Raw genomic sequence first — 17,167 nt, 5'->3', positions numbered from 1 at the left:
AGGTTGAAGAGGCTGCGGCTGGAGTGCCTGGTGACCAGAGGATTGGTCGTCAGTATAAAACACAAGGAAAACCCCTTTAATAAGTTAAAAAATAAATAAATTAACAAATGTAGATGAAAAAGGTTTGAAGGAGCCGTGTGGTTTCTCTCAACAGACTATAGACTAGTATACGAGCATCTGGGACCTGTATGTTTTTTCTTCGCAGTTCAGCTTTGATTTTTGCAAAAGGGAGAAGATGATCAACCATGATACAGAATTTTACTTTTACATTAGCTTCTCTGTGAAAGCTGATGACCTACTGTTACTCAGAGATAGATATGTCATGGGGACTTTTTTAAGACATGCTATAACAGGCAATAAACCATTTGGTATTTGTTTCTGGACTAGTCCCAAGCTCCTTGTTAGTCCAGAGGCATGGAATAGTAATACTTGTCAGACTCTGGAAAGAGGAGTTACCCATTGGCTTATACATCCTTCTAATATGGAAGTGCGGTTAAACGGGTATTAGACCAAGAGAATTTTACCATGCATTGATTTATTACTGTATTCTAGAAGGTTCTTGACAATGACCAGCTCTTCATTGGATCTGTGTGGTATACCTGCATTTGCATAAGGCTATATTCACATGACTATATGATCGCACACGGGCCTATTAATTTCCGTGGGGCTGCAAAAAAAAATGCTCACAGCACAGGGATGTCATCTGTATGTGCATCCATATGGCTGTCCCTCAAATCATAGAACATGTCCTATTCTTATCTGTTTTGTGGAGAAGAATAGGCATTTCTTTAATAGGACCCGAAAGTGTGTAAGCAGTTGTGTGAGTGTAGCCTAAAGACAATGGAAGCATTTGCCCACATAGTACATATTCAGTGAAGGCCCAACAGTTTTTGCATGCAGCCAGCAGAAACAGTAGAGAAGACCTCTTTGATCGGTGTTTACTTCATATCACTCATTTGTGAAATCTTGATATAGACTGGTAATGGAAAGAATTGCCACATTGTAGCTGCCATTTACAATTGCACCATTGCCTTCACAGCAGAGAAAGTTCAGAAGCAAGAAAAGGGAGGTGTTTGAAGATATACTAGAAGAACGACGTCAGTCCAGTGACCTACGATATGCCATGAAATGTTTTTCACCAGTCATCTATAAGAGCTTTATCCCTTGCAAGCCAAGTGCCCTGAAATCCATGGTGTTGGAGTCTGACCAGTTACAATATGTTATGAGACAGGTGAGAGGAACCGCTGTGGAGATGACTTACTCCACTGATCCTTTTACAGGAAAAGGTATCCTGATACCTTCTACTACCAAGGTTCTGTTTGATTGTATGAAGAATTGATTGTATTCCCATACTCCTCTTTTCTGGTCCTAAGCAAATGACATCTCCCCAGATCATCAACATGGGGTTATGTGTGAAATGAAGAGCTAGGAAAAGTAGAAGAGGTGCCCGTAGCAATTAGCAGCCTCATCAGAAAGACCTGTGCTTTTACTTAAAAAGAATCACAACCTCCTAAAGTACCCATCAGAGGGTTGTCTATTGCAACATATGCCCCTTGCAGACAACTGGTTAGGGAGTCACTCCTTTATGTAACCTGATTCTGGCAGTGTGCGCTCTAGTTCAACATAGATAGAGCTTCTTAAATATGTCATAATAAAATGACATTTATATTATCTCCCAAATTTTAATTTGTTCCCTTTGGCCTCATGAGCAAAACTATATTTCTCATCCGTCTCATTGAGGGACACAGGCATTGACCATGGGTATAGCTGTTGCCGCCAGGAGGCAGACACTAAGCACACAGTGTAAGCTCCTCCCTCATCAGCTTTATCCCTTCCTGCAGGGACCAAGCTAATCAGTTTTTAGCTTAGTCTGCTGGTTACAAATTTTTCTTTTATTTTTCCTTCTATCGGGAAGCTTCAGGCAGTCCGGGTAAAAACTGCCTGCACTCCCACCCAGGGAACGGAAGAAAAGGAGGACCAGAGGTCCCTGTAAAAACCTCTATCTCCCGCCAGCAAGCACATCACCATGACCGCCCCAGCGAAAGTCCCCTCTGTTTCCGGTGTAGCGTCCCTCACCAAGGGGCCGCACTCCGAAGGTGGTGATCCGGCTGGAGCCAGGGGGCAGAAGACTTCGGACAGGTGAGTAGGAGACTGCCCACAGTGCCCCCCCTCCAGTACCCTCTCCTCCGCCCATGTGATGGTCCCCATGTAGTCGCCCTGTACTATGGGCGCTAATGGGAGCCCGGTAAATGTTTAAATGGTACCTGGTGCAGGGCTCAGGGAGCTGCTCCTGCTGTGTGGCCTCACGCGCAGCGCTTCCTTGGTCCAGCGTCGTCGTACTCATCGCCGCTTCCACAGGGCCGCCGGGGCCATTGGTAATAATTGAGGCCCCGACTGCATTTGGGGCCTACTACTGGGGAGTCCGTTTCCACGGCGGCATCCTCCTTAACGCGCCGCGAGAGGAGAGGGGGCAGAGTTTCCTCCTGAGCGCCACTTCCTGGTCGGCGCGTCTGCTGGGGCAGCCGGGGCCATTATTAATTGAGGCCCCGGCTTCTATGCGGCCTACTCCTGCAGGGCCCCCCCCGCAGCTTATTTTTCCCTGGCCGGCGTCTGGGTTCGGCCAGGGATGCTGACGTGTATTCCGGCGAGCGTGGGGCCTGAGAGCGAGGGGGCGTAGCCTGATGGGCGCTGAGGGCCTGCGTCATTTTTGGGGACGGGGCTTTTGTTTGCCCCGCCCCCATGCAAGCGGCAGAGCAGAGGGAGAGTAGGCTCTGCCCACTTCCAGGATTTAAAGCACCTGGCGGGACGCTGATGGTGTTGGCTGCTTGAAGGGACACAGGCTGGGTAAGGCTCCATTCACACGTCCGCAAATGGGTCCGCATCCGTTCCGCAATTTTGCAGAACGGGTGCGGACCCATTCATTTTCTATGGGGACGGAATGGATGCGGACAGCACACAGTGTGCTATCCGCATTTGCGGAGCACGTCCCCGATCTTCGGGTCCGCAGCTCCGCAAAAGATAGAACATATCCTATTCTTGTCCGCAGCTTGCGGACAAGAATAGGCATTTCTATAGGGGTGCCGGGTGGGTGTGTTGCGGATCCGCAATTTGCGGGTCCACAACACGCCACGGACATGTGAATGGAGCCTAAGTGTTGTTTGTCACTTCTGGCAGGGCCTAACCTTCCCATTTGCCTCATTGGGGTGACAGGGGTGTCATTATGTCTGAACCTAGGCCCCAGGTCCCGAAGCAGGCGGTTTGTCATTTTGCCTGCACATCATGTCGCGCAAAATTTTCTTTCCCTCAGTCAGATTCCCTCTGCTTTGCGTGTGCTGCGCCGCCATCAAGTTGCTCGGCTCCGGACGCATTGCTTACCGCTGCCCAACCTACGGAAGAACCGGAATGGGCACGTTCCCTGTCTAGGGTAGTATAGGATGTCTCCAATACCAAAAAAGCTATTGTGAATATATTGGGGCGTTTGTCGGCAGAGGACGGGAGACCAGGGGGTCACCCAAACCCCCTGCTCGTTCACGCTCTCCAGAAGAAAAGGAGGACCAGAGGTTCCAGTAAGAACCTCTGTCTCCCGCCAGCAATCGCATCACTACGGCCGCCAGCAATCGCCTCACCATGGGACGGCACACCGAAGGTGGTGATCTGGCTGTAGCCAAGGGGGCAGAAGACTTCGAGGCAGTCCTCTGACCGGTCCGACTCTGGGGATCATGGGGCGCGTGCCCATCACGGCCGTTCCACAAAACGGGCTAGAACATCCCCGCCCAAAGGGTGTCTGTGTCTCCCGTTTCCTCGGCCTCTCCTCCTTCTAGAGAGTCTCACTCCGACATGTCCTCAGCTGAAGAGGCATGTTCTCAGGAGAGAGGGTCAGATGAGGATGTTGTCTCACCGAAGGGTCAGTCACCCAAACTATCCTCCATGGTGGACAATTTATTACGGCAGTTATTGAGACGTTGCAGGTTGAGGATCCATCTCCATCATCTGCCAGCGCAGGTGTTTTCTTTAGAAAGTCGCGTCATTCTCACAAGTGTTTCCCCAACCACCAAGGAGTGGAATTTCATGTTGCCAAAACGCTTGAACATCCTTTTCCGGAGGATTTGACTAAGAAATGGTCGGCTCCACCTATAGTGGACCCGCCAGTTTCCCGCTTGGCTAAACATACTACCTTGCCAATGGCGGATGGGGCTTCTTTTTCTGATATCAAAGATAAGAAGCTGGAAGCGTTTGCTAAATCTGCCTTTGAAGCAGTGGGCACAGAGCTGCAGCCGGTGTTTGCCTCTACATGGGTGAGCAAGGCTATGGGAGAGTGGGCAAGTGATTTACATCAGGGTCTCGACTCGGGAGTCCCCTCAAGGGAACTTGCAGATGTGGCCCTGCAGCTCTCGCATGCCAGTGCATATATTTGTGAAGCATCTTTGGACGCGGCCAGGTTTATGGCTCGCTCGTCAGCCCTCTTGGTGGCTATTCGGCGTACCCTATGGCTCTCATGCTGGGCGGCAGATAATGCTTCAAAAACGGACCCTGACGGCCCTCCCCTTTACCGGCGGCAGACTTTTTGGTAAGCGCCTGGATGAGATCATTTTGGACGGAACAGGTGGTAAGAGCACCCATTTTCCACAGAACAGGGGGCGATCTAATAAGTAAAAAAAGCGGAATCCGGCCCCAAGGGAGCGTTTGATAAGTCGGCCGCAGGCCAGAAGCACAATCCTTCCTTTAATCCGCGGCCTTTCTGGCATTCTCGTCAACAGAGCTCCAAGTCCTTTAACCTTAAGAGCTCCGCTGCATGACGGGCGGCTTCCGGCGCACTCCGTTTGCATGGGTGGCCGGCTTCATGTTTTTCGGCATGTTTTGCTGGCTCACATCTCAGATGTGTGGATGAGGGAGGTCATTGCAGAGGGCTACAAGCTGGACTTCAAGTCTTCCCCTCCGTCCCGTTTTTTTTTTTTTTTTTCGGTCGTCTCCTCCGGCCTCTCCCGCAGCCGCAGATTCTTTTTTTCTGGCAATTCACACGCTGCTGCACCAAGGTGTGATTGTTCTGGTTCCTGCGCAAGACCGTTTTCAGGGGTTTTACTCCAATCTCTTTGTGGTTCCCAAAAAAGTCCCGTTCTGGACCTGAAGGCGCGCAACCATTTCCTTCGCGTCCGCAGATTCCGGATGGAGTCACTGAGTTTGGTCATTACGTCCATGGAACCGGGGGAGTACCTGTCCTCGATAGACATCAAGGACGCTTATCTTCACGTGCCCATATGCGTCAGTCATCAGAGGTTTCTCTGATTCGCAGTGGGTCCATTTTACTACCAGTTTGTGGCCCTCCCGTTCAGCCTGGCCACGGCTCCCAGGGTCTTTACTAAGGTTCTGGTGGCAGTCATGGCCCTGCTCCATGCCAGGGGGTCGTGGTGATCCTGTACTTAGACGATATCCTGGTGAAGGGTCCGTCGTTCCAGGGGACGGCGGACAGCGGACAGCTTGAACATTGTTCTAGATAACCTGGAGCGCTTTGGATGGATCCTGAACAGGCAGAAGTCTTGTCTTTATCCATCGCAGCGGTTGACTTATCTGGGCATGGTACTGGACACTTGTCAGGCCAAGGTGTTCTTGCCTCCAGAAAAACTATCCACTCTTCGTCTGCAGATTCTTCCCTATGCTCAATTCCATACCAGAACGCTTCAGCGAGCCATTCTGTCCAGCTGGGATCGCTCCCCAGACTCCTTGGATCGGCCAATGCGTCTCCTTGCCCCAGTGCGCCGGGCCCTCAGATGGTGGAGGGTGTTAACAACAGACGCAAGCCTCGCGGGTTGTGGGGGAGTGTTGGAAAATCTCTCGGTCCAGGGGGTATGGTCACGCGAGGAGCGCTCCCTTCCAATCAATGTTCTGGAGTTGAGGGCGATTCGACTCTCTCTGCAACACTGGGCCGACCATCTCAGGGGTTGTCCGGTGCGGGTGCAGTCCGACAACTCCACGGCGGTGGCATAAATCAATCACCAGGGCGGCACCTGGAGCCCGACAGTCATGGAGGAGACTGCTGATTTTCAGCTGGGCGGAGAAACCGGTTCCGGGGCTATCGGCAGTTCACATTCCAGGCGTAGACAACTGGATCGCGGACTTTCTCAGCCTGGAGCGCCTCGATCCCGTTGAGTGGGCTCTTCACCCGCAGGTCTTTCAGGACATCTGCGAGAGGTGGGGTCAGCCGGATGTGGATCTCATGGCCTCACTGTTCAACAACATGGTTGAGGACTTCGTTGCACGATCCAGGGACCCCAGGGCCCTGGCATGCGATGCACTGGTGATCCCGTGGAGTCGGTTCACGTTTCCTTACGTGTTCCCGCCTCTTCCGCTCATTCCGCGGCTTCTCAGGAAGATCAGGTCCGAGGGACTGCCCGTCATTCTTCTGGCCCCAGATTGGCCGCGCAGGGTGTGGCACGCATCCCTAGTCGCACTTCTCGCCGATGAACCTTGGCGTCTTCCTCTTCGGGAAGACTTGCTGTCGCAGGGGCCGATCTTCCACCTGAATTTAGGGTTGCTACATTTAACGGCATGGCTGTTGAAGCCGCCGTACTGAAAGCTCTGGGTTTTTCAGATGCAGTGGTCCAGACTATGATTCGTGTCAGGAAGCCGTCATCTTCCAGAATCTACCACCGGACTTGGACGTCCTACTTTAGTTGGTGCGAGTGGAGACAGCTGTCTCCCGTTCGTATTTCTTTGCCGCGATTTTTGGCTTTCCTGCAATTGGGCATGGACTTGGGGCTGGCTCTCAGCTCTCTCAAGGGGCAAGTGTCGGCGCACTCCATTCTTTTTCAGCAAAATTTTGCTTTGCTTTCAGAGGTTCAGACTTTTCTGCAGAGGGTGGTGCATGCTGCGCCTCCCTTCCGTCCTCCATTGGATCCTTGGGATCTTAATCTATTGCTCAACGCTCTCCAATCTTCTCCATTTGAGCCTTTGCAGCAGGTGTCGCTGCGCTTCCTGTCTTATAAGGTGTCTTTTTTTGGTTGCAATTACTTCTATCCGTTGAGTGTCGGAACTCGTGGCTTTGTCATCTCGGGCGCCTTTCCTGATCCTCCATCAGGATAAGGTGGTCCTTCACCCTGTGCAGTCCTTCTTGCCGAAGGTGGTGTCAACATTCCATCTAAATGAGAAGATTATTCTTCCTTAATTTTGTCCGGACCCGTCTCATCCTCGAACAGTCGCTCCATTCTCTGGATCTGGTGCCTGCAGTGCGTATCTATCTGTCCCAGACGGCATCTTTGAGGCGGTTGGATTCCATGTTTTTGTAGGGGTCACTAACTAATATTTTAACAAAAAAATACTTATCTTTATTAATACCGCTAAAAGACTTTCACACACAAAACTGTTTAAAATTTATCAGGATGCAGTGAAGTGATAATAGGCTATTATTTGTATACGCTACTAACTCTCAACGATATTGGGATATTCCCTGATGCCTATAGGGTGCACATACAGGTAGATAGGTACATACTATAGAGTGACCTCTTGTATGCTATATTATATGGGGTACTTGTGACCGGTCAAAAATCAACAACCTTTATGTTTAAAGTTGTTGATCTGATATGTATAGGATTAATGAGTGAAAGGTTCACCGTGTGTTACAATATATCAATACGTGTGAGCTCCAAATAGCACTATCTCCTATGTTTCCTATTGTAGGATAACATACATGGCAGTCTGAGTTCCCTGCTCAATTTACTGCTGGGTGCTCCCCTATAATATGGTGTTGCTGCTGGATGCTCCACTACACACCGGTATGCTGCTAGCTGTTGTCACTGTCCACTCACTAAAACTGCCCTATATTTAATGGAATAGACTCGGTCAAACTCCCTTGCACTCTGTAGATCGGTATCAATGTGCCCCTATTATTGCTCCCTTAACCACCTCCGGACCGCCTAACGCACGGATGCGTCCGGAAGGTGGTTGATTCATTCCTCCTGGACGCATCCGTGCGTCATCTCGCGAGACGCGAGATTTCCTGTGAACGCGCGCACACAGGCGCACGCACTCACAGGAACGGAAGGTAAGAGAGTGGATCTCCAGCCTGCCAGCGGCGATCGTTCGCTGGCAGGCTGGAGATGTGATTTTTTTAACCCCATTCAGAGGTCCGTATGAATTTTACGGATCCACTGATAGATGGATCGGATCCGCAAAACACATACGGACGTCTGAATAGAGCCTTACAGGGGAGTGATCAATGACGGAGGTGATCACCCCATATAGACTCCCTGATCACCCGCCTGTCATTGATCACCCCCCTGTAAGGCTGCATTCAGACGTCCGTATGAATTTTACGGATCCACTGATAGATGGATCGGATCAGCAAAACACATACGGACGTCTGAATGGAGCCTTACAGATGAGTGATCAATGACGGAGGTGATCACCCCATATAGACTCCCTGATCACCCCCCTGTCATTGATCACCCCCCTGTCATTGATCACCCCCCTGTAAGGCTGCATTCAGATGTCCGTATGATTTTTACGGATTCACTGATACATGGATCGGATCCGCAAAACACATACGGACATCTGAATGGAGCCTTACAGGGGGGTGATCACCCCATATAGACTCCCTGATCACCCCCCTGTCATTGATCACCCCCCTGTAAGGCTGCATTCAGATGTCCGTATTATTTTTACAGATCCACTGATACATGGATCGGATTCGCAAAACACATACGGACATCTGAATGGAGCCTTATAGGGGGGTGATCAATGACAGGGGGGTGATCACCCCATATAGACTCCCTGATCACCCCCCTGTCATTGATCACCCCCCTGTAAGGCTGCATTCAGATGTCCGTATGATTTTTACGGATCCACTGATACATGGATCGGATCCGCAAAACACATACGGACATCTGAATGGAGCCTTATAGGGGGGTGATCAATGACAGGGGGGTGATCACCCCATAAAGACTCCCTGATCACCCCCCTGTCATTGATCACCCCCCTGTAAGGCTCCATTCAGACATTTTTTTGGCCCAAGTTAGCGGAAATTTTTTTTTTTTCTTACAAAGTCTCATATTCCACTAACTTGTGTCAAAAAATAAAATCTCACATGAACTCACCATACCCCTCACGGAATCCAAATGCGTAAAATTTTTTAGACATTTATATTCCAGACTTCTTCTCACGTTTTAGGGCCCCTAGAATGCCATGGCAGTATAAATACCCCACATGTGACCCCATTTCGGAAAGAAGACACCCCAAGGTATTCCGTGAGGGGCATATTGAGTCCATGAAAGATTGAAATTTTTGTCCCAAGTTAGCGGAAAGGGAGACTTTGTGAGAAAAAAAATATATATATCAATTTCCGCTAACTTGTGCCAAAAAAATAAAATTTCTATGAACTCGCCATGCCCCTTATTGAATACCTTGGAGTGTCTTCTTTCCAAAATGGGGTCACATGTGGGGTATTTATACTGCCCTGGCATTCTAGGGGCCCTAAAGCGTGAGAAGAAGTCTGGGATCCAAATGTCTAAAAATGCCCTCATAAAAGGAATGTGGGCCCCTTTGCGCATCTAGGCTGCAAAAAAGTGTCACACATGTGGTATCGCCGTACTCAGGAGAAGTAGGGCAATGTGTTTTGGGGTGTCATTTTACATATACCCATGCTGGGTGAGATAAATATCTTGGTCAAATGCCAACTTTGTATAAAAAAAGGGAAAAGTTGTCTTTTGCCGAGATATTTCTCTCACCCAGCATGAGTATATGTAAAAAGACACCCCAAAACACATTGCCCAACTTCTCCTAAATACGGCGATACCACATGTGTGACACTTTTTTGCAGCCTAGGTGGGCAAAGGGGCCCACATTCCAAAGAGCACCTTTCGGATTTCACAGGTCATTTACCTACTTACCACACATTAGGGCCCCTAGAATGCCAGGGCAGTATAACTACCCCACAAGTGACCCCATTTTGGAAAGAAGACACCCCAAGGTATTCCGTGAGGGGCATGGCGAGTTCCTAGAATTTTATATTTTTTGTCACAAGTTAGCGGAAAATGATGATTTTTATTTTTTTTTTCCTTACAAAGTCTCATATTCCACTAACTTGTGACAAAAAATAAAAACTTCCATGAACTCACTATGCCCATCACGAAATACCTTGGGGTGTCTTCTTTCCAAAATGGGGTCACTTGTGGGGTAGTTATACTGCCCTGGCATTCTAGGGGCCCAAATGTGTGGGAAGTATTTTGAAATCAAAATGTGTAAAAAATGGCCGGTGAAATCCGAAAGGTGCTCTTTGGAATGTGGGCCCCTTTGCCCACCTAGGCTGCAAAAAAGTGTCACACATGTGGTATCTCCGTACTCAGGAGAAGTTGGGCAATGTGTTTTGGGGTGTCATTTTACATATACCCATGCTGGGTGAGATAAATATCTTGGTCAAATGCGAACTTTGTATAAAAAAAATTGGAAAAGTTGTCTTTTGCCAAGATATTTCTCTCACCCAGCATGGGTATATGTATAATGACACCCCAAAACACATTGCCCAACTTCTCCTGAGTACGGAGATACCACATGTGTGACACTTTTTTGCAGCCTAGGCGGGCAAAGGGGCCCACATTCCAAAGAGCACCTTTCAGATTTCACCGGCCATTTTTTACAGATTTTGATTTCAAACTACTTACCACACATTTGGGCCCCTAGAATGCCAGGGCAGTATAACTACCCCACAAGTGACCTCATTTTGGAAAGAAGACACCCCAAGGTATTCGCTGATGGGCATAGTGAGTTCATAGAAGTTTTTATTTTTTGTCACAAGTTAGTGGAATATGAGACAAGAAAAAATAAAAATAAAAAAAAAATCATCATTTTCCGCTAACTTGTGACAAAAAATAAAAAGTTCTATGAACTCACTATGCCCATCAGCGAATACCTTAGGGTGTCTACTTTCCGAAATGGGGTCATTTGTGGGGTGTTTGTACTGTCTGGGCATTGTAGAACCTCAGGAAACATGACAGGTGCTCAGAAAGTCAGAGCTGCTTCAAAAAGCGGAAATTCACATTTTTGTACCATAGTTTGTAAACGCTATAACTTTTACCCAAACCATTTTTTTTTTTACCCAAACATTTTTTTTTATCAAAGACATGTAGAACAATAAATTTAGAGCAAAATTTATATATGGATGTTGTTTTTTTTGCAAAATTTTACAACTGAAAGTGAGAAATGTCATTTTTTTTCAAAAAAATCGTTAAATTTCGATTAATAACAAAAAAAGTAAAAATGTCAGCAGCAATGAAATACCACCAAATGAAAGCTCTATTAGTGAGAAGAAAAGGAGGTAAAATTCATTTGGGTGGTAAGTTGCATGACCGAGCAATAAACTGTTAAAGTAGTGTAGGTCAGAAGTGTAAAAAGTGGCCTGGTCATTAAGGGTGTTTAAGCTAAGGGGGTTAACTTCAAACTGTTCCTGTTTAAAAATTAGCACGCTACACTATTACACCCCTCCCGACATGTTTCGCCACTGCGTGGCTTCGTCAGGGGAAGTGGGGTATAGGCGTGCGCACGCTCACAGGTAACTCCTTTTAGATCTAAATAGGTGCCGCCCATCCCTACGATGCTCCCAATAATATATCGTCCTATCATATTGACATGAGTGACATCCATTCAGCATGAGGCGCTTCCTGCGACGTGTATCCTGCACGCTCATGCTCCGCCCCTCCCGGCACGTGACCCGCATGTGACGCTGACTCTGACGAACATATGCTGCGCCCCTCCTTCTACATCGCGTCATGGCTGACCGCCACCTATGGGTCCATCTGATAGGTACGATGTTGTAAGAGCTGACCCTGCAATGTGACGTAACTGCCAATTTACACCATAACATCGATCTTAACCCCTTCCTGTAATCGCTGGAAAGATGTTTCGATCAGCTATTCTCTTGGAGGGGTATTTGTAATATTGATCGATCCTTCTCAGTTTCATAGGTGTTTGTAATTAATCTCTACATGTAGATTAATGTAGAGATTAATTACAAACACCTATGAAACTGAGAAGGATCGATCGATATTACAAATACCCCTCGAAGAGAATAGCTGATCGAAACATCTTTCCAGCGATTACAGGAAGGGGTTAAGATCGATGTTATGGTGTCAGCTCTTACAACATTGTACCTATCAGATGGACCCATGAGTGGCGGTCAGCCATGACGCGATGTAGAAGGAGGGGCGCAGCATATGTTCATCAGAGTCAGCGTCACATGCGGGTCACGTGCTGGGAGGGGCAGAGCACGAGCGTGCAGGATACACGTCGCAGGAAGCGCCTCATGCTGAATGGATGTCACTCATGTCAATATGATAGGACGATATATTATTGGGAGCATCGCAGGGATGGGCGGCACCTATTTAGATCTAAAAGGAGTTACCTGTGAGCGCGCGCACGCCTATACCCCACTTCCCCTGACGAAGCCACACAGTGGCGAAACATGTCGGGAGGGGTGTAATAGTGTAGCGTGCTAATTTTTAAACAGGAACAGTTTGAAGTTAAGGGAGCAATAATAGGGGCACATTGATATCGATCTACAGAGTGCAAGGGAGTTTGACCGAGTCTATTCCATTAAATATAGGGCAGTTTTAGTGAGTGGACAGTGACAACAGCTAGCAGCATACCGGTGTGTAGTGGAGCATCCAGCAGCAACACCATATTACAGGGGAGCACCCAGCAGTAAATTGAGCAGGGAACTCAGACTGCCATGTATGTTATCCTACAATTGGAAACATAGGAGATAGTTCTAGTTGGAGCTCACACGTATTGATATATTGTAACACACGGTGAACCTTTCACTCATTAATCCTATACATATCAGATCAACAACTTCAAACATAAAGGTTGTTGATTTTTGACCGGTCACAAGTACCCCATATAATATAGCATACAAGAGGTCACTCAATAGTATGCACCTGTATGTGCCCCAAAAATGCACCCTATAGGCATCAGGGAATATCCCAATATCGTTGAGAGTTATTAGCGTATACAAATAATAGCCTATTATCACTTCACTGCATCCTGATAATTTTAAACAGTTTTGTGTGTGTAAGTCTTTTAGCGGTATTAATAAAGATAAGTATTTTTTTGTTAAAATATTAGTTAGTTACCCCTACAGGGATAGTTTGGTCTAATAAGACCACAATAGAATTTCAAATAATATCCCGAGGGTCTCTAATAAGGGACTTTGAATATTATTGTTCTTGATTCCAGAGGGGCCGAGACGAGTGCTGGCAGTGTCAAAGACTTCCATTTTGTGGGAGGAGGTCTAGGCGTTGTGTAAGAGGAGTGCGGGACTTTACTGTCTTGCGCACCATGGGGTGGGGGGGGGCGAGTTTTTTTCTTTTCTTTTTTTCACTGCTGCGGGATCCGATGTAGAACTAGGGAAGGGAGCGGAAAGGCTTGATCACCCCACGATATTTTGCAAATGCCATGTATACTGACGTGGAATGGCGGACAAACTTAAACGGAGGGTGGTATACAATACTATCTCTAAACATTTGCCTGCTATCGTGGGGCTGTTAGAGACCCATTTTACCGCTGAAAATTTGAAATACATGCGAAAGCCATGGACGCAGCACAAGTACCACTCCCTCTACTCGGCCTATTCGCGAGGAGTTAGTGTCTACATACATAGGAATGTGGATTATGAGCCATTTGATCAATGGATTGATAAGGAGGGAAGATTTGTATTTTTATATGGCCAGTGGACGGGACTGATATGTGTGCTCGCATTTGTATACATTCTTGCTGAGTATGTCTGTAAGTGGGATCCGTGTCCTATATTGGTGTCAGGAGATTTTAATTCCGTTATGGATAATAAGGATAGGGTATCTGAGCTTAGTGGAAGGGGGAGTACAATTGCTCAACCCACGATCCTTAGCAGGATCTGCCAGGAGATGAGCCTCATAGACGTGTGGCAGTATCTGCACGGTAAAAAAACTGCCTTCTCCTGTTTTAGCAGATCTTGCAGGGCTATGTCCAGGATAGATTTATCACTAGCAAGTTCAGAATTCTTGGAACTGATCCAAAAAATGAAGTACGAACCACACGGTATATCCGACCACACTCCAATGTTACTGTCGACGGCCGACTCTTTGGCTTCTGTGGGGAGAAAATCTTTTAGATTGAATCCACACTGGATCCAAGTGGTTGGCGACCAAGAAAGGATTGGGAAAGATATATTGGAATTCTGGGCACTAAATTATGGATCCACACACATACATTATGTGTGGGACTCCCTGAAGGCCATGATAAGAGGGGCATACAGTATGAGGATTAGGAAAAAAAGGGCGGAATATGCTGAGAAGGAATTGGTAGAGAGGGTAGGGGCTCTTGAGGCAGATCTGGTCAATCAAAATGGGGAAAATACCCGATTATTACTAATGGAGGCTAAGAGGAAATACCAGACCTTTCTCTATGAAAAAGCTCAGCATAGATGCTTCTTTGCAGGACAGCAATATTTTTTTGAGAAAGGTAAAACAGGTAGAATGCTGGCATCTCTAATTACTAATCAAAGGACTCAAATCCCAATAAAGCAACTTAAACTTGTCGGGGGGTAATAATTCAATTAAGAATTATTAATTATGGTCATAAAAATAATTAACCATAAAAAAATAAAATTTATAAAATTTGTCATAAATTCTTAAAATCATGACCTGGTGAATTGTAGACCACCTAATTGATACAATTCACATCTGAGTCCGACTATTTCCTCAGATAAATAAGTTCTTTTTGACGTGAGATGACGTTAATGATAAAATGTAGGTCTGCATTATACAACAATACATAGGTATAATAAAAATATGCAGATTTATTGGTTACAAGGTTATAAACATATATAAGTAAATAAACACAATGATACATGCAAATGAATATATATAGCGTTAATATAAAGCATTACAAGCTTAACAATACATGTGAGTGGAAATAACTTGTCACGTTATAACAAAGCTATTAGGTTAGGATATCAAAATATGAACATAAGTTATATACATTACTTCTGTTCAGAGAAAACCTCATGATATCAAGATGGGCATGTCTAATCCTAGACATCAATATAGAATGCTAAATACATTCTGCCCCCCTCTAACCAACTACACATCACATGGCTTCAAGATGGGCAAATCCATTCAAGGATATAACTTAGAAGAGACAATTGTATCCTTCCGCCCCATCCTGGACTATTTTCACACATATAACTTTGGTAAGACTATTAAGACAAATAACAGGGATCTAGGATCTTGCTAGACCATATCTTAAATGGGAAGGATTTGAAATAAGTCCTTCCGGTGGGAATCCATCACTTAGCTTGGCGAAGAATGTTCTATCAATATATATATATATATATATAAGCAATTATTTAATGCTTTGCTAGATTATGAGTCTAGATTCTTCTGCAGGTAGAATGAAGCCTCACAATATCCTAAAATTACATCTCAATATGGAGATGATCAATTAATTTAATTATTTATTTATTCGCCAATCTAGATGGTATAATTTCACCCACACTATCAAATTAGTCTTAATAAAATGAAATATCATTTTCTGTGTCTCTTACCAAGTCCTAGTAGGAATCTCACTTCTGCTCCTAGGAAAGCTGGGTGGTCCATCATAGCGCATCTCATCATGGCTTTCATCTTGATAAACCTCAACTTCTCTTCTCCTCTCTCTTTTTCCTTCTCTCCTACCTCCTGTGCATGGCTTATGATCACAAACTTATCAGTTAGACACCCCTTCCTAGTTTGGAACTTTCCAATCATTTTTCTTGATAGTGTGGTAGTCCCTAGTCTCTCCGATCAGGACCGTTCCAAATTAAATTTGCCAATTACTCTTGCAGAGGTGGAGACAGCCGTTGATAGCATAAAAGGTAATACGGCTCCTGGTAGGGATGGCTTACCCTTTGAATTTTACAGAGTATATCGCAAAACGGTACTACCTCTCCTTCTTCTTATGTTTAATGAATCTTGGAGGAGTGGCTCACTCCCCCCTTCTTTGAGGGAGGCTTCCATTTCCTTAATTTTGAAGAAGGATAAAGATGGGACTGAGGTTGGGGCTTATCGCCCAATCTCATTACTCAATACCGATTACAAGATACTAGCGAAAGTGCTTGCTAATAGGCTAAGGGGGGTTGTCCACAGCCTGATCCATCCGGATCAGACGGGGTTTATCCCAAAACGAGATATACAATCTAATATGCGTAGGGCCTTTCTTAATATATATTTGAGGGAGGGGGAGGACCGCTCCATCCTGTCTTTGGATGCCGAGAAGGCCTTTGACAGTGTGGAGTGGCCTTTCCTGTGGGGGACCTTTGGATAGAATGAACCTGGGAGAACATTTAATCAAATGAATAAAATTGCTTTATTGTGACTCCACGGCCAGGGTAAAGGTAAATGGGATTGACTCTGAACCGTTCCCTTTACAGCGAGGTACACGACAGGGATGTCCTCTTTCACCATTGATATTTGCCCTGGCTCTGGAACCTCTCGCTTGTAAAATCTGTCAATCTAGTGAGATCATAGGCTTTGGAGAAAGAGGAGAGGAAGATAAGATCAGCCTATACACGGATGACATTCTGGTATTTTTGAGGCAGGGGTGGAAAGCTGTTACACCTGTCATGAATATATTGAAAGAATATGGGTCATTATCGGGGTATAGAGTAAATTGGGACAAGTCTGAACTTCTCCCCCTTGTCCGAGCACCCCCTGACGGCCCCTTGGGTATTAAGTTACTTGGACCAACTGACCCCATTAGATATCTAGGTATTAGAATAAGCGCGGATCTGTCTAGATATAACTCCTTAAATATAATTCCTATGATTAATAAGATCAGGGATAAGATCCGGACTTGGCAGAAGCTGCCTCTGTCACAGGAGGAAAGAATTGCATTAGTCAGGATGGTGGTCCTCCCTATCGCACTATACCCTTTGACAGCATGTCCGATATGGATTGATGATTCATTTTTTGGGTTGTTGGACAAATTGCTGAATGAGTTGATCTGGGGGAACGGATAGATAAAGTGGTGTGTGGGAGGGGGAACGGATCATCAGGCCGCCTTGCTACTAGGTATCCTCTCAAGGGACTTTCAGGGGCCATATGGGGATATTTTTTCTATTTTGGAGACTGGTCATCCGGGCAAGAGAACAAAACAGTGTCTAATTAGT

The 17,167-nt window shown here is 46.3% G+C and overlaps 1 protein-coding gene across 2 annotated transcripts in view; it reads left to right on the top strand.

Moving 5' to 3' along the window:
• Positions 1-17,167, top strand: part of GNPAT (glyceronephosphate O-acyltransferase) — a 119,028-nt gene that overhangs the window by 3,957 nt on the left and 97,904 nt on the right. For both annotated transcript variants that reach the window (XM_040429352.1, XM_040429351.1), the window contains exon 2: positions 1,040-1,231. In XM_040429352.1, the coding sequence (XP_040285286.1) occupies positions 1,040-1,231 (192 nt within the window). The remainder of the gene's footprint in view (positions 1-1,039; positions 1,232-17,167) is intronic.

Source organism: Bufo bufo, chromosome 4 (assembly GCF_905171765.1).
Source record: "Bufo bufo chromosome 4, aBufBuf1.1, whole genome shotgun sequence".
In the NCBI taxonomy this organism is placed as follows: domain Eukaryota; kingdom Metazoa; phylum Chordata; class Amphibia; order Anura; family Bufonidae; genus Bufo; species Bufo bufo.
This window is presented reverse-complemented; position numbering and strand designations above follow the sequence as displayed.